This window comes from Rhinopithecus roxellana, chromosome 18, assembly GCF_007565055.1.
Source record: "Rhinopithecus roxellana isolate Shanxi Qingling chromosome 18, ASM756505v1, whole genome shotgun sequence".
Lineage (NCBI taxonomy): Eukaryota > Metazoa > Chordata > Mammalia > Primates > Cercopithecidae > Rhinopithecus > Rhinopithecus roxellana.
The window spans coordinates 50,471,073-50,489,460 of record NC_044566.1 but is presented as its reverse complement, the minus strand read 5'-3'; the positions used below and the strand labels follow the sequence as shown (position 1 = coordinate 50,489,460).

At 36.0% G+C, this 18,388-nt stretch overlaps 1 protein-coding gene across 5 annotated transcripts in view; it reads left to right on the top strand.

Annotated features, from left to right (window-relative positions):
- Positions 1–18,388, top strand: part of DGKH (diacylglycerol kinase eta) — a 203,237-nt gene that overhangs the window by 162,704 nt on the left and 22,145 nt on the right. For all 5 annotated transcript variants that reach the window (XM_030922229.1, XM_030922231.1, XM_030922228.1 and 2 more), the window contains 5 exons: positions 4,199–4,330; positions 8,342–8,459; positions 9,438–9,548; positions 9,684–9,780; positions 16,280–16,387. In XM_030922229.1, coding sequence (XP_030778089.1) covers positions 4,199–4,330; positions 8,342–8,459; positions 9,438–9,548; positions 9,684–9,780; positions 16,280–16,387 — 566 coding nt within the window. The remainder of the gene's footprint in view (positions 1–4,198; positions 4,331–8,341; positions 8,460–9,437; positions 9,549–9,683; positions 9,781–16,279; positions 16,388–18,388) is intronic.

Below are 18,388 nucleotides of genomic sequence, written 5' to 3'. Positions count from 1 at the left end.
AGAAATTAAAATATTAATGAAGATGAGGCAACAAGAAAATAAATACATGGCACTTAGGAAGAGTCAGCACCATTATATCAGAACTGTTTGTAGTCACAATGGGCATTGGGGACTCTAGAGGTGGGAGGGTGGGAATGGTGGAAAAGCAAACTATTGGGTGCTATGCTCTGTACCTGGGTGATGATATCAATCATACCCCAAACCTCAGCATCACTCAGTATACTCAGACAATAAACCTGCACATGTCCCCCTGAATCTAAAATAAAAGTTGAAATTATAAAAAAAGAAACGTCTTCATACAATGAAAAAAATCAAATTTATGGAGAGCTGACCATATCAGATTAACATTTTCTGCCTGAGCTGTGGCACGATGAAGACCTTTCATTCTCCATGTTTATGGCTGATTTCCTACAGGACTAGTAGTAGTGAGTATATTTTAAATTTTACGTATTTGAAACATTACTTGTTAACTTTGAAAAAAATTAGATGGTAGGTTTATTAATATGTTGTTGCTAAATTCTAGCTTTAATATGAAGCTAAATAAGTAGAATGTAAACTTAATAAGTAAAAGGAAAGATAATTGATAAAATTATTTGAAATTTAAATACCTGTTTTTATCTTATTTTCAAAAAAATTTTTTAAATGTTTGCAATCATTAAATTTTTGCTTTTACTTTCACTACATATAAACTTGGGCGGCCGGGCGCGGTGGTTCAAGCCTGTAATCCCAGCACTTTGGGAGGCCAAGACGGGCAGATCACGAGGTCAGGAGATCGAGACCATCCTGGCTAACATGGTGAAACCCCGTCTCTACTAAAAAATACAAAAAACTAGCCGGGCGAGGTGGTGGGCATCTGTAGTCCCAGCTACTTGGGAGGCTGAGGCAGGAGAATGGTGTAAACCCAGGAGGCGGAGCTTGCAGTGAGCTGAGATCTGGCCAGTGCACTCCAGCCTGGGTGACAGAGCGAGACTCCGTCTCAAAAAAACATAAAACAAAATAAAATAAACTTGGGCAAATTTCTTAACCTCCCTGTGGTTTTCTCATCTCTAATGTGAGGATAATAATCTACCTACTTCATTGGGTTGTTGCGAAGGTTGAAAAGTTACTGTACGTAAAGTGCCTAGAATAGTGTCTGGTAGATAGTGCTGTCTGCGTGTTCACTGTCATCTTTATTGTTGTTATTTTTATTGCTGCTGCTGCCACTAATTACATTAACTGTGAGAGAATATTTCATTGTACCTGAGACTCTTAAAGACTTTGAAATCAGACCTCATGGACCTCACATGTTCAGCATACAACCCAATGCAGGCATGTTCTAGGACCCTTGAAGCAGATGGCCACAAGCCTTAGGACCACTCACTTTCAATACACCCCACTCTTATGGTCAGCTCTAATTGTTAGAAAGTCATTCTTTATATTGAGCTTTCTATTTTCTCCCTTAAATTTCTACCCATGATTACAGTAATGATTAGGTTTTATGAATGATAGTTTGACAGTAACAACTACTGGCCTTTATATAGTGCTTATGGTTAGTTTAAGGAGCAATTACATATACATTTCACTATATCAAAGAGGACTCTGCCTTTGGAGTTATTTCTCCTCTTCCTCCTCCTCCTCCTCCTCCCTTCTTTCTTTTTCCTCTTCTTCCTCTTTTCTTTCTTCTTTCTTCTTCTTCTTTCTTCTTCCTTCTTCTTTCTTCTTTCTTTTTCTTCTTCATGTGGCCACCCTTAAATGATACCAAAAACAGCTTTGGTGGCATCAGACCTTCTGTCACCTTACATCTTCTTTTCCAGATGATCGGCCCTAAAATTTCTCTACCAGTTTTTAAATTGATGATTTTAAACCTTTTGTTTTTCTGGTTGCACCCATTTGATCAATGTTTATCTTAAAATGTGATGCACTCTTTTAAACAAAATTCTTCAGATATTTTCTGTGGTATATTAGCACATTGGTACTTGTACACTACTCATTCAGGACATTTTTGATGTTACAAAGATGACCCAAGACTTCTCTTTTTTAAAACCTGATTATAGTAGTCCGTACTCATCCCAATGAACTTTTATCTTTTTTATTTAGATCTATTATTTCATCCTGTGAAGTCTTGTGAAGCTTGATTCTATCATCTTAAGTTTATTCCATCTGTGAATTTGATAAGCAGGGCTTAGATGTTTTCATCTATTAGAAAGTATTGATTAAAGCAGAGCTGACAATGGCATCCTTACTATACACTGATAATTCCTCCTAAGATGATGGCTGTTAGGATTGGTTTGTCAAAGCTTATTTAATGGTTTTCCAACTGGTTATCATCCCACCTTACCATACTCTTAAACTTGACACTCCCATTGTGGCCTATAAAGGAAACTAAAAAATACAAATGTAGTGCTGTAAATGTTGATACTGAAATAGACGCAGATTTAGAAAAGTCTTTAATGGTACAGTATTTGGTCTTTATTTTGGCTAGTAATCTGACTTGTTGGAAATCAGTAGCAATAGTGAAAGTAGAAGTATATGAAATACTGCTTTTTGAGGCACATTTATTGTGTCATGTAATAATTCATATGTCTGAGATGTGAGACAGTATATTAATATGATTGATGAGATTATTTATTTAAGAAGAACCAGAAAACATTAATTTAGTTACCTGTAATGGAACATCAGTCTTAGTCATTAGTACACTCCCTGCTTTTTGTCAGAGTTGAACATCAAAAAGTTGTTTTTATGAGAAATTAGCCCAGGAGTCCTATCTATTTTAAAAAGGGGTGGCTGTTCTGTTACTTTACTGCAATGGGACTGGTTTTGAATGAGAGAATAGAGTGTAAAATTAATATAGTTAGCTTGTAATTAGTTTTAAGGAGAGTGAAGATAATTAAGTTTTAGAGTATTTTAAAATTGAGTTTGAGAATTACTGTTTCGTTTTTTTTTTTTTGAGATGGAGTCTCGCTCTGTCGCCCGGGCTGGAGTGCAGTGGCTGGATCTCAGCTCACTGCAAGCTCCGCCTCCCGGGTTTACGCCAGTGTCCTGCCTCAGCCTTCCGAGTAGCTGGGACTACAGGTGCCCACCACCTCGCCCGGCTAGTTTTTTTTTTTTTTGTATTTTTTTAGTAGAGACGGGGTTTCACCATGTTAGCCAGGATGGTCTCGATCTCCTGACCTCGTGATCTGCCCGTCTCGGCCTCCCGAGAATTACTGTTTCTTAAAAATACCTACCAGTAACTCCTAAATTGGTTAAAGGTACCATTTGCTCTGCATTAACTTGCCTCGGTTTAGAGTTAAATCTTTCTTTTTGGTGTTTACTTTGAGAGTAATTATATTTTAGAATAATTTTTTACATGTATTGAGCTTTTGCAGGAATATGATAGAACTGTTTGGGCAAATCATCATTTTGAATAAATAATTGAGAAGTACAGGAAAAACATGTTCATTTCACTTGAAGATAGATGCTATTTTTCTTCCATTTATTTGTTTATTTATGAGACAGAGTCTTATTCTGTCACCCAGGCTGGAGTACAGTGGTGTGATCATAGCTCACTGCAACCTCAAACTTCTGGGCTCATGTGATCACTCCAGCCTCAGCTTCACAGGTAGCAGGGACTACAGGTGCATGCCACCATGCCTGGCTAATATTTTTGTAGAGACAGGGTCTTACTTTGTTGCCCAGTCTGGTCTTCAATTCCTGACCTCAAGCGATCCTCCCGCCTCAGCCTCTCAAAGCTGTGGGATTACAGGCATGAGCCACCACACCTGGCCTCTTCCATTTATTGAAGACAATGTTAAATCATGTTTCATGTGTTTGCTCTGGGAATTACATTAATTAAATTTGATCATTCACTTGATATTTATGAGAAAAGGATTACATGGGTAGGGTGCATTATAACACATATGTTTCATTTTCAAAAATAATCAGACTTCAAAAGTTTCATTTATCTTTAAGTGTGAGTTGATCATATTCAAATTATGAGTATTAGTTACCTTTAATTGTGGTAGACATCTATTTCTACTGATCTTCTATTTGAGATGAGGAATCAAGACTTCTGATTCCCTCCATTTAAGTCTCAAGAAAATGTAAACAACAGCTATGCATAATATTTTCATTTCTACTGATTGATTTAAACATAATTTTATGTTTTAAATTTATAGGAACTTGCTTATTTTTATAGCTTTATCATTATCTCTTTTTAATCTGGACTTTTTGCCAACAGTTAAGACTGCACCTCGGTCTCCAGATGCCCGGGCAAGTCATGGCCATTCCCAAACTGATTCTGTCCCTGGTCCAGCTGTGGCAGCCAGCAAAGAAAATCTCCCTGTGCTCAATACCAGAATAATCTGCCCAGGTAGTACAGATTCTGAAACATTGTGTATTTTTCAGTATTTCTGTGAAAATATTAAGTATTTATTTCCATTACTGTGGAAACATGTTCTTAAAGATAAATGTTCTTTTAGTAGACTGTTCTTGTTATACTTTCAGTCAGAATCTAGGTCCTTAGATTCTTCCCTGTATAACAGTTGCCTAGAAAGTATTAAAACACATGTTTTGGCCGGGCGCAGTGGCTCACGCCTATAATCACAGCACTTTGGGAGGCCAAGATGGGGAGATCACAAGGTCAGGAGTTTGAGACAAGCCTGGCCAACATGGTGAAACCCTGTCTCTACTAAAAATACAAAAAAATTAGCTGGGTGTGGTGGTACACCCCTGTAATCCTAGCTACTCAAGAGGCTGAGGCAGGAGAATTGCTTGAACTCAGGAGGTGGAGGTTGCAGTGAGCTGAGATCACACGACTGCACTCCAGCCTGGGAGACAGAGTGAGACTCCATCTCAGAAAACAAACAAACAAACAAATAACAAAAAAACCACACATGTTTCTGGGTCCTGCCCTGAGAAATTATGATTTGGCAGTTATGGAGTGGAGTCCAGGAATCTGCATTTACTAAGTTTCCAAAGTAAGTCTGAACTTATGTTCTAATACTTCTTAAGCTTTCCTTTTGGTATTTTTTAGTCGGTGTTCTGTGGAATCCTTTTGGTTTTAAGCCATAAGACTCTCTGTAGTCATTTTTAGACAACATTGATGTAAATTATTCATAATTTTGGATTAGGCAATGATTTCTTCAATATGATAAGCACACACCACAAAAGACAAATGAATTGGACTTTACCAAAATTAATAGTTTTGTGATTCAAAGGACACTATTGAGAAAGTGAAATGACAACTTAAGAATTTACAAATAATATATCTGATAAAGGTCTAGTATCCAGAACATATAAAGAACTCTTAAAATTCAACAATACAAAGGTAAATATCTCACTTTTAAAATGGGAAAGGAATCTAAATAGACATTTTCCCAAAGAAGATACACAAATAGCCAATAAATACACGAAAGGATGCTCAACATCATTAGTCACCAGGGGAATGCAAATTAAAACCATAACGAGGTGCCCCTTTATGCCACTAGGATAACTGTGATCAAAATAGACAGATGATAACAAATATTGGCAAAGAAGTGAAGAAATTAGAACTTTCATACATTGGTGGTAGGAATGTAAAATGGTGCAGCTGTTTTAAGAATAGTTTCACAGTCCCATCAAAAGTTAAACATAGAGTTTACATGTAACCCAGCAATTTTACTACTAGGTATACACCCAAGAGAATTGAAAATACATGTCTACACAAAAACTTGTACATGACTATTTATAGCAGGATTCACAATAGTCCCAAAGTAGAAGCAACCCAAACATCCATCAGTTGAATGGATAAACAAAAGTGATATATTCATACCATGGAATATTACCTACCCATTAGAAAGAATGGAGCACTGATACATGCTATATAGAAACACTATGGAAAGTGAACATAGAAGCCAAATGTAATATGACTGCATTTGTATGAAATGGGCAGAATAGGCATAACCCATAGAGACGGAAAGTAGATCGTGGTTCCCAAGGAACTGGAGGTGGGGTGATCGATGGAATGGAAAATAACAGCTATTGGGTGCACCATTACTTTGCAGGGAAATGAAAAGTTTTTAGAATTAATAGTGATGGTTGCACAACTTTGTGTATATATTACAAACAGCGGAATTATCTAAAAACTTTAAAAGGGTTAATTTTATAATATATCAGTTGTATCAGAATAGAAATATTAAAAGAATAAAAGAATGATCGGCCGGGCGCGGTGGCTCAAGCCTGTAATCCCAGCACTTTGGGAGGCCGAGACGGGCGGATCACGAGGTCTGGAGATCGAGACCATCCTGGCTAACACAGTGAAACCCCGTCTCTACTAAAAAATACAAAAAACTAGCCGGGCGTGGTGGCGGGCGCCTGTAGTCCCAGCTACTCGGGAGGCTGAGGCAGGAGAATGGCGTAAACCCGGGAGGTGGAGCTTGCAGTGAGCTGAGATCCGGCCACTGCACTCCAGCCTGGGCGACAGAGTGAGACTCCGTCTCAAAAAAAAAAAAAAAAAAAAAAAAAAGAATGATCAATCTGGAACAAACTGGTTCTGGAAAGGCCTTCAGATTTAGAAGCTGTGTTCCTATTCCAGCTAGGAACCTTGGCATAACCCCTCTGGAATAAAGTTGAAAGGAATATGGCTAACCCTGAAACATCTTAGAAAATATTAACACTTGGCTTGGCTGGGCACTCACGGCTGTAATCCCAGTACTTTGGGAGGCCAAGGCAGGCGGATCACCTGAGGTCAGGAATTTGAGACCTGGCTAACATGGTGAAACCCCGTCTCTACTAAAAATAAAAAATTAGCCAGGGATGCTGGCACACCCCTTTAATCCTAGCTACTCGGGAGGCTGAGGCAGGAGAATCCCTTGAACCCGGGAGGCAGAGGTTGCAGTGATCCAAGATCATGCTACTATACTACAGCCTGGGCAACAGAGTGAGACTCTGTCAAAAAACAAAACAAAACAAAACACACAAAAAAAAAAAACAAGAAAGAGAGGGAGGGAAGGAGGAAGGAAGGAAGATGTTATTAACACTTTCCTCTGGGGCAGCTGGAGTGTGGCTCTAACCTCTCCAAACTGTTCTTTATGCTTACTAAATTTATTGTTTTCTTCATTCATTTACTTGTTTAGACATAAAGGAAATTGGCATAAAGAAATATGCGACAGTATATTCAAAACTATGTCATTAAACAAAAGAACAAAATTCATTGTATTTGATAATTGCCTAAACATTAAAATAATGAATGATAATAATTCCCTAAGAAGAGCATAGTGCTGAGGAAAGAAATGTTTGCTAAAGAAAGGACTTGCTGGGCATGGTGGCACATGCCTGTAGTCCCAGCTACTTGGGAGACTGAGATGGGAGGATCGCTTGAACCCCGGGAGATCGAGGCTGCAGTGAGCTGTGATCGCACCATTGCACTCCAGCCTCGGTAACTAAAAATAAAATAAAAAGAATAAAAAGAAATAAAATAAATTTTATTTAAATTTATTTTAATAAATTTAAAAATAAATAAAATAAAAAGAATAAAAAATAAAAAAAATAAAAATAAAATAAAATAAAATAAAAAGAATAAAAAAATAAATAGAAAAATAAAAAAAGAAAAAAAATAAAAAGAAAAAATAAAAATAAAAAAAAGAAAAAGAAAAAGAAAGAACTTGTTTTTCCAATTTCCTAGTGTTTCCCTTGTTCTTGTAGGTCCCTATTAGTTTGTCTCCTCTCCAGACTTTAGTGCTTCTAGCTTTCATATTGGGTTGAGTAGATCATAAAAATCATTAGTTTTGAATACTATAACAGTTAGAAAACTAGTTGGAAAGCATGGTGAAATAAATTTGAAGTAAGATAGAGGCTTCCTTTTTTATATTTAATACTATATTCTTCTAAAATTCACAGATACCTACTTTAATACTTTACTACTTATTCTTAAAACTAACAGTGAGTCTTCACCTTAATACATCTCTTAATATTTTAAATTGAGTATCATTATCTATGATTTGAGAATATTGAAGTGATAACTCCATGACTTTTTGGGTAATTCCACCTTTATTGTAAATTCCTTACAGACTTAATACCATCTTTGCTATAACAAAGGAAGTAAAATGTATTTGTTATAGAATTATTTGTTATAGAATTATTGGGATGGTAAATGGGAAAGTGTCAAAAAGCCTATCTAGGTCCTCCTCTCCTTAATTCTTTATGATGACATATAGATCCTTGGAAGTGTCAAAAGCCTTGTATTCACAAATGTCTTTGTTCTTAATTTTGATTAATGAGAAGAGTAGGCACTGAAAACCATGCTTTTAAAAGTAAGATATTTGACATTAGGCCTGGATGGACTGGTTCTTTCTCTGATTTTTTCTTAACACGTGATCCCATCTGTATTTATTTTTCTGTCCAGGTTTAAGAGCAGGACTGGCTGCCTCTATTGCTGGGAGTTCAATTATCAACAAAATGTTACTAGCAAACATTGATCCTTTTGGTGCCACGCCATTTATTGACCCGGATCCAGATTCCGTGTAAGAAAATGCTTTTGCAAATATTTTGTTTGGGTTCTTCTTGTTTCTTTTCAACATGAATTGTAACATTTTACACGTATTACAATAAATATGGTCCCATGTAAAAAAAGGATGATTGGAAAATTACAAAAGTTGATCATGCCAAGCACATTGAGACCTTTAAAATTCAGTGGTCTCCATGATCTGTCCCTGAGGTAGGTCCTTTTCCAGCTGGCCCGTTCTCTCTGAGAGCAACCCTCTGGCAAAGGAGGGGACCAATAAATAGAACTGATGCTATTCCCTTTACCTCCTTTCTTCTCGGTCTTGCCAGATCTGTCATCTTTCCACATCAGCTTCTAGGTTTACTTATTTTGGGAATCTTTTGGCCCACACTGATCTCTTCCCTTCTTAAGACTCCTACAATTTTTTGGCAGTTCAAGATATACTTTCTTTTACTTCCTTTTTAAATTTTGCGTTTGTTATATCATTTCTGTAATGACATTCCTCAAGGACAGTACCATATTTTAAATGTTTCAAAACACCTAGAAGAATGGGATCTAGTACTTTTTTGCTCAATAAATATTTGTGCATCGTTAAGCGTAGAAGTGGAGGAGACTTTCTAACGATAAGCAAAAAAAAGAGAGAGAGAATTGGCACCTGACTGTGAGGCCTTCCCATAATCATCTGCATTTTTCTGTGTAGTGAGGAACTTATGTAGAAATAGAACCAAGATTTTGTTACAGTTAGAGAAAATCACACCATAATTGTGTGTCTGTTTTGCCTTGCTCACCATCCCTTTATGTCACATGTACCAGAAATTGTACACATGTCCTGTGGTTGTAGACATGACGTAGGAATAGGAAGTGATTAGTGCTAAGTTTTACAATCTGCTATAAGGAATGGAAACTTAAATGGTTTTAAGTACTGTCTTGCGTATAAATTGTAACTGTTGTAATGAATCTGAAATTGACTTTGATGTACTTTTCCCTATGATCATAGAGATGGATATTCAGAAAAATGTGTCATGAACAATTACTTTGGGATTGGATTAGATGCAAAAATTTCATTAGAATTTAATAATAAAAGAGAGGAGCACCCTGAAAAATGCAGGTAATTTTAGTAAAAGTAATAATGCTATTACATAAAGGTACTTTTTTCTTCATTTGTTATCTCTTTTGCTTGCTCTGCCTTTAAGGAGTAAGTAAATAAAATGTCCTGAAATTGCCTGCCAATATTTATTTTCAGGAGCCGAACTAAAAACTTGATGTGGTATGGAGTCCTTGGAACCCGGGAGTTATTACAGAGATCGTACAAGAATTTAGAACAAAGGGTTCAACTTGAGGTAAGTTCATCTTCAAGTAAAGATATTTCATATTATCTAACTTAAAAAAAATCATCTTGGAGCTAATTTGACCTAAATGCATTTTGATTAGTGATTAAATAAATACACAAGGGAAAAATGAATGTGATTATCAACTTTGTACTAAAGGAAGTATATACACAGGATATGAATGACACACTTAATTATCATCATCATTAGTCCCTGAAATTGGGGCTACTCTGGAGTTGTGGTGCCCCATGTAAAAGTGGAGCCAAGGGAGCACATTTATAGGAGAGGGTTTTTAATGGATTTAAGCTTCCAAATTCTGACCCAATTCTGTAATAACCAAAGTTTTGCAAATCCCTGAAAATAACATTTGAAGTAAATAGAATCTTTTAATTTAAATGTACATTTATTTTTTGCTCCAATTATTGCTAACAACAAGTAAAATTAAAAGAGATTTTGAGCATTTAAATGTTTTACTGTTTTTTACTAATAGGAAATTAAGGACAGAAAAAGTTATTTTATCTCTTCCAACAACAGAAACAACAAGGCTGGGGATATGGCTCTGAAAAGAATATTAATTTTTGTGAATTTTATTTTCTTTTACCTTTGATCCAGTACTCACTGTTGATGCTGATGGACATGTCTTCCCTATCTTGTATCTTTTTATAACTATATATTTTTAATTAAAGCATATCATACATATACAGAATTATAAAATCTTAAGTCTACAACTCAACAAAATAAACAGAGCATTATTATTTGGGGTATTATCCAAACACTGCAGTGTTGACTAATGAGGTGTCTGTAGCTCATTCTTTATCAACTATATTTCCTAGTCAAGATGAGCCTGTTATACTTTTCACTCTAAACATACAGCTGTATGATCAGCTGGTTTGATTTATTATTGCTTCTAAGATTAAGATAGACTTACTGAATAAAAAGCTACAAAATCAGGAAGGTTCACATTTTGTAAATGCTATCCTTGACACCCCATGCCCAGGTCAGCTTAGGTACCCTACTAATCATGTAATCATTCCTTTTCTTCTTCATATACCCTGGTTGGCCACACTCTTTTTGTTTTTGACGGAGTCTCGCTCTGTTGCCCACGCTGCAGTGTAGTGGCGTGATCTTGGCTCACTGCAACCTCCGCCTCCTGGGTTCAAGTGATTCTCCTGCCTCAGCCTTCCAAGTAGCTGGAACTACAGGCATGCGCTACCACTCCCAGCTAATTTTTGTATTTTTAGTGTAGATGGGGTTTCACCGTGTTTGCCAGGATGGTTTTCATCTCTTGACCTCGTGGTCCACCCACCTCGGCCTTCCAAAGTGCTGGGATTACAGGTGTGCCCCACTGCGCACAGCCTGGCCACACTCAAGGACACATAGGAGGTTGTTTTTATCTTTGTTATCCCCAGTGTTTAGCACAGTACTGGCCCTGTTTTGAGGGGGAAATGGATGGCTAAGTGATCACTTTAGCATAATTCATTAAGTGCTGTGATCAAGCATAGCCAGCTGTCTTTAAGGGTTGAAAAACTAGCTGGATCTGAATGGCTGGATGGTCTTAGTTCCTGGAAGAGCCTCAGCTCTTCAGAAATAGGATTAGTAACCTCTTCTACTGGTGGTCTAAATTTTGAACAAGATATCTTATTTACACAGCTGCTTTGTACTCTCCTTTTTAAAAGGTTCTTAATCTTTTTTGAGTTGTAGATACCTTTGGCATTCTGGTGAAAATAAAGACCCCTTCTCAGAATATTGTTTTCAAATGCATTATATGAAATACAGACTTACAAAAGAAGACTTACCAATAATATTAAAATAAATTAACAACATATTTTTGTGTTTCTAAAGAATAATATATGTGTTTCATCATTACTGTATCAAACAAAAATCTAATGGCGTGTCTAATATATACCATAACTTCAAAGTAGTGATGAACTTATATTACAAGGTATCTGAAACATCTATAATGTAATATAAAAATGTCTCATTTCTATTGATGATGGAATCACATGTGTTACTAATGCCTTTTTTTCCCTACATTTATAATTGAGGGCAATGCTAAACTTCAGAGGTTAGTGAACATAAAGATACGGATTTTTACCAGGAAGTTAATAAATCGCCTGAATCTATCCATGGACTCCTGGTTTCTGAACCTTAAGTTAAGAACACTTAATGTAGATGTATATGTTAAATGATAAAAAAGGTAAATAAAATGAGTAAAACAAGATAAATGAAAACATGTTAATATACATAAAAATAAAGTAGACAAAGTAGAGCATTCTTTGCCATAGTTAACAAAAAACAATAATAATAAAATAAATCGAAAAGATACGTTCTACTTCTAAGGACGGTGGAAGGCCTGTTGTCTAAAAATTCACGTATCTGATGATGGTTCACTCGGGACAAAGGTGGAAAAGGGAGACCCACACTTTGGGAGGCTCTTTTCAGAGAGATGCCTTCACCAGTGGCCCTCCTTTTTGCTTTTTACTCTTACCTTTTTCCTCAGCTAAGTTTTCCTTTCCCTATTATGTTGTGGATATGGAACAAGACTGACTTCATGTCCTAACTTTAAATTTGTGCAGAACAAAGACTTTGACCTTGGTTTCCCTATACATGAAATTGATAAAATAATGATTTTGTGCAAATCATAAATAAGTGAGCCTAAGGTACTGTAAATCACAGTGTAAATAGAAACGAACTGTACAAATACAAACTTTGTTTCCCAAGCCACATTATCAGTGATTCTGATATATACCCAACTTTGAGAAATCTGGAGTGAGATTCAGAATCCTTTTGACAATGCTGGGAATTCCAGAAATGTGAAATAACATCGCAGTATCATATTTTGCTACTTTTAGAGTAGAAACACCTTTCACATGTAAATGGAAGAATTGTATTAAAATTTCAAACATTTTTCGTAAGAAGGATGACTTTTTTGCCCATAATATACCTAATTTACATGGGTCAAGCAACCTGTTGTATTTGTTAACTGAAATAATAATTATATATTGTTTCAAATCCTGTAAGTACTAAGATAACGTGAAGAAAAACAAATAACTTTAAAAAATAGTCTTCATCTGTAGGCTATAATGAAATATGTGATTGAAAACAAATAGTTGTCTAATTCACATATTTAGTTATTTCAAATCTTCCCATAATCTGTATCTTTTTAAAAACCAAAATAAATTTAGTTTATTATATTAACAGTAAGTTCTATCTTTGTTTAATTCATTTCAGTAATAACTAGTTGTAACTACTTTGTAAATCATTTTGAATGAAGTTTACTATATGCCTTCTACATATCACCTTTAATTCTTAACAACTCATGAGGTAGGTATTATTCAGTTCAAAGAGTAAAGGCATTGCTTAAGGTCAAACAGCTGATAACTGAAAGAGCCAACATTTCAAATCCAGTGTTTTTTCCGTAAGACAATTTGTAATTATAACTGCAGAAGGAAATTTACTGACTTCCCACGTGTGTTCTTAGGTGCTTTTCTTAACCTTATCTCATCGGCCTCACTGTGTGCTAAGAATTGTTAGCCCATTTTACAGATGAGCAAAGCAAAGCTCTGAAAGCTTAAGGGACTTACCCAAATACTAAGTGACAGAATTCAATCCAGCTCCACCATCTTCCCTCCGTATCAGATTGTCCGGTGAAAGGAGCAGAGAAAACAGACACTAATAAGAAAAAATATGTAGCTGCAGTTTTGTAGCATTTTGCAACATCATGAACCACAAATAGAAACATGGGATGGCTAGGGGGCCAGCTCTGGTGGTGTGCACCTGTAATCCCAGCTACTTGGAAGCCTAAGGCAGGAGGATTGTTTGAGCCCAGGAGTTCATGACTGCAGTAAGCAAGACCCCATCTCTCAAAAGGAATAAATAAAAATAAAGGATATTTGGGGCTCTTGGAAATATGTTTTAAAAGTTTAACACTCCTGAAGTTTTTCCTGGATTTAAGAAACTTTTGAATCATGTGAATTTGTTAATTTGTTGAATCTGTATTCCTCATATTTTTCCTATGAGACTCTATGAAATGGACATTAATCAGTTAGATTTAGGTGTGTTGCTTAATATATGTATGTTCAGTTCAGCACTACAGTTGGTACTTCCTTCTGAAAATGTTCATTGTTGTCCATACCATGATTGCAAATAAAGTGCATCCATTTGGAAAATCTTTTTAAAATATTTCTTTTATATTTACAGATAGTATTTTTCCCCATTTTCTTTGTTAGTCATGATTTAAAGCAGCTTTTTCTAAAGCACAAAAAGATATCTGTTTAATGTATTGAGTTGAGAAAAAGTTTATTATTCTGTTAAGTATTTCATATTTATTCATTGAACAAATATACATTGAGCACCAATTATGTGCCAGACACACCCGCAGGTGCATGGAGCTTTGAATGTGAAAAGCTAAACCTGCTAATGGTCAACACTGTGTTTTCATGAAAAAGAAAAAAAGGAATTGTGAAAAATGCCCGTGAAGGTAAATCAGCCAATCCTGGCCTTCATCCATTGCACCATTCCAATAAGCCAGTAACCCTGAGGTCTTCCCAAGAACTGACTTTGGCTGAATTATCAAACACAATTTGTGTTCTGTGTGATTCTGATGGTGAACGTTTTTTTGCAGTACTTTGGGATGAGATTAACCTCCTATATGCCCCCATTACACTCTTATTCTTCCCCATCCTCAGATTCACAGAGCAGAGAAGTCTCTTACGAGGTCATCTTGGACCAGCTGTTACAATTTCCAGATGTTTGCTGGTCTCTGCCCTGGATTTTCACCAGTTTACGTGGGGAATCAGAACCTCACTACTGAATAGACATTAAAGAAAATATTGGTACTCTTGACATTGAGACCTTTTCCTTCCATCTTCCCTAAACCCAAAGCATCCCAGACCAGTGGGACTTAATGCTCTTTTTAATGAGATGTCCCATTACAGAAATTCTTCCCCTCACCTTGGTTTCTACCCTAGAACAAATTATTCTCTCACAGTCTCAGAAATACAGTTAATTTCTTTCTGTTGGGAAATCATTTTTACTGGGCGTTAAAATGTAATTTTTAAGAAGCTATGTTAATTATTTTTAATATAAGAAGTATTTAATGAAAATATAGCATCCATTGTAGGTGTGACATCTACAAGCTCTTCTCTTTTAAAATGAAGGCTTAAACATTTCCACTGGATTTAAATGTTCACTTAGAAAAATGTCAAGTGGTTTGGTTTAAGTGTTAATTAAAATAATAAGTATGATCCTCATAAAATGTATGTAACATAATTATGATCATTTTCTTGAGTAATGTTTAAAAAATTAGTTTCATAACTGATTGTCTTAATAGCCAACTAGGCTTTATTTAAGAGTTAATAGAATAAACAGCATTAATTGAAATTAATTTAAGAAACAACGTTTATGAGAGAAGGTAACAGTTCTGCTTCTACTCAGTAAGAATGTGTTCACATCCCTTCACCAGCCATATCCTTGTTTATCATTTACATGGTAATTTACTTTTCATTTAAGTGATTAATGAGAAAGTAAGGACTGCAAGGAGCTTTCCGAGATGCATATATTTTTGCTTGACTTTGGTTCTGACTACTTGAAGTACTCAGCTTTGAGTTTCACCAGTCCCCAGATGGTTGTAGAGCCCCAGCAATGTATGAGGGACTGTGAGAAGGGCCAAGTGAGATGGTTAGGATCAACTTGCTCTTACCCAGCCTGCTTTCAAAACGGTGCTTAAAGTAAGTACACAGAGGACCACAATGCAGGTGAAAGTATATAAGAGGCCTGAAAATGACTTGAGAAAAAGACTGCCTGGTTTTGGAGGAAAGAGGTAAAACATTTTTTTAAAAATCAGTTTTTTGTAATAACTTCTGCTATAGTTATTTATACTTCAAATTTTTTTAAATTAAAAAATAAGATAAATGATTTGGTAACGTGTAGAGAGCAGACATTACCAACACACTGTGCTCCATTGTCCTTCATCTTTAGTGTTTTAGTATCTTCCAAACTAGTGGTTCTGCTCTTTTTATCAAATCTCTACTTTTTTTTTTTGTTTACCTTACAGTGTGATGGGCAGTATATTCCTCTTCAAATCTCTACTTTTTTGTTGTTTACCTTACAGTGTGATGGGCAGTATATTCCTCTTCAAATCTCTACTTTTTTGTTGTTTACCTTACAGTGTGATGGGCAGTATATTCCTCTTCAAATCTCTACTTTTTTTTTGTTTACCTTACAGTGTGATGGGCAGTATATTCCTCTTCAAATCTCTACTTTTTTGTTGTTTACCTTGCAGTGTGATGGGCAGTATATTCCTCTTCAAATCTCTACTTTTTTGTTGTTTACCTTGCAGTGTGATGGGCAGTATATTCCTCTTCAAATCTCTCCTTTTTTGTTGTTTACCTTACAGTGTGATGGGCAGTATATTCCTCTTCAACTCTCTACTTTTTTGTTGTTTACCTTACAGTGTGATGGGCAGTATATTCCTCTTCAAATCTCTACTTTTTTGTTGTTTACCTTACAGTGTGATGGGCAGTATATTCCTCTTCCCAGCTTGCAAGGCATAGCCGTGTTGAACATTCCCAGCTATGCTGGAGGCACTAACTTTTGGGGTGGAACTAAAGAGGATGATGTAAGTAATGGGAATCAATAGTTGGTTTCCTCAAAAATAATTATATCACTGGAATAATTGGCTTTTTTAAATGTGCTATTGAATAGTAATTTAATTTCATGTTAAGTATTTTGCATTGGGAAAGTGAGGCATGGCATAGATTTATTTAGGATTTTATTGTAACAGTCTCTTGTGGATGTCCTCTAACTTTTCTCATGTTGAAGATACAGATATCCGTGTCTTGGGATGGATGTCACCATTTTCTGGAAGACCATTAAATGATCTGCTTTTGGAAAGTAGATTTATGAAATTAGGAAGGGAAGATTTTACTTTTTAATTTTATACCTGCATCTGTTTTCTATCGCTGCTGTAACAAGTTAACACAAATTTAGCCACCTCACACACATTTATCATCTTATGGTTGTATATGATGGGAGACTGGCACAGTCTTACTGGGCTAAAATCAAGGTGTCAGCTGGGCTGTTGCCTTCCGGAGGCTCTAGGGGAGACTCTATTTCCCTGTCTTTGGAGCACCTAGAGGCTGCCTACATTCCCCTCCATCTTCAAAGCCAGCAAAGGCAGGTTGAATCCTTCTCACATGGCATCTCTCTGATCTCTGCTGCTCCCTCTTCCACTTTTAATGACCACTGTGATTACATTGGGCCCGCCTAGATCACCCAGGATCATCCCCATCTCAAGGCTGCAAAGTTCCTTTTGCTATGTAAGATAACAGATTCACGGGTTTGGGGAATTAGGACATGGACATTTTAGGGGGCAGAGAGGGGGGCATTATTCTGTCTACAACAATACCTTTTGGTACTTTTAATTTTCTTTTTTTTTTTTTTTTTTGAGACATACTCTCACTCTGTCACTCAGGCTGGAGTGCAGTGGCACAATCTCGGGTCACTGCAACCTCAGCCTCCTGGGCAGCTGGGACTATAGGCATGCACCACTACACCTGGCTAATTTTTGCATTTAGTTTCACTGTGTTAGCCAGGGTGGTCTCGAACTCCTGACCTCAGGTGATCCACCCACCTCGGCCTCCCAAAGTGCTAGGATTACAGGGATGAGCCACTGCATCCAGCCTCAGTACTTTTAATTTTCTAAACTTGTGTGTGTATATATTTTTTTATTTTCAGAAATAGCAAGAGGACTCATTTGGCCGATCGGGTTTAGGGCTATTTTTGTTTTTCTTTTCATACTTTTCTATATTAAAAAAAGAAGAAAACATAACCTTACAAATCTAATTGTTGTGAAAAGAATGAAAGAGAGGGCACAATTATTAAAGTATATATATATCAGTAAAAATGAGAAGTGTTATCACAGTCTTTATTTGAAGAGTCACATCCATGGATTTTCAGTTTATGATACAACGATATAATGGTTCCTACTGATCTGTTTTTCTCAAAGATCTTAAATGGACAGGTAGGGATTAAAGTATAAGATCAATTGCAAAGTATTTGTAATTTTCATAACATAAATATATTCCAGTCCTATTTGAGTATAAAAACATCTTTTGTCTGCTTGTCACTATTCAGTATTTTGAAGAAATACTGTGAGGAGAAATCAGTGAGATTAAGATAAATAAAGCCAACATTCCTTGAACACCTACTAGGTAGTCCGACAACGTTCTAAGAGCTTCACATTCATTATTTAATATCCACATTGCTTATTTGATTTTTACCACTGAAGAATCTAAGGCAAAGTTTCCAGTTAGTACTAGCAGAGACAGGGTTTAAATTCAGGCAGTAGAATAAAAAAATTACAAGAAATCATCAATGTTAGCAATTTTGTGTCCTGATATTTTCAGTGAAAGTTTTAATTAGCTTACTACTTCATACTGAAAATTGTTTCAGATGCATATTATTTATGATATGGTAAAAGAGAGAGTAAAAATGATAAGGTAATACAGCCTACATATAAAATTTTAGAGTAAATTAATTTTGTGAAAATGCATCTAATGTAAAGACAAAATAAGTCTACATAATTATTACCCTCTGAGGTTTCTATTTGCATACTCTC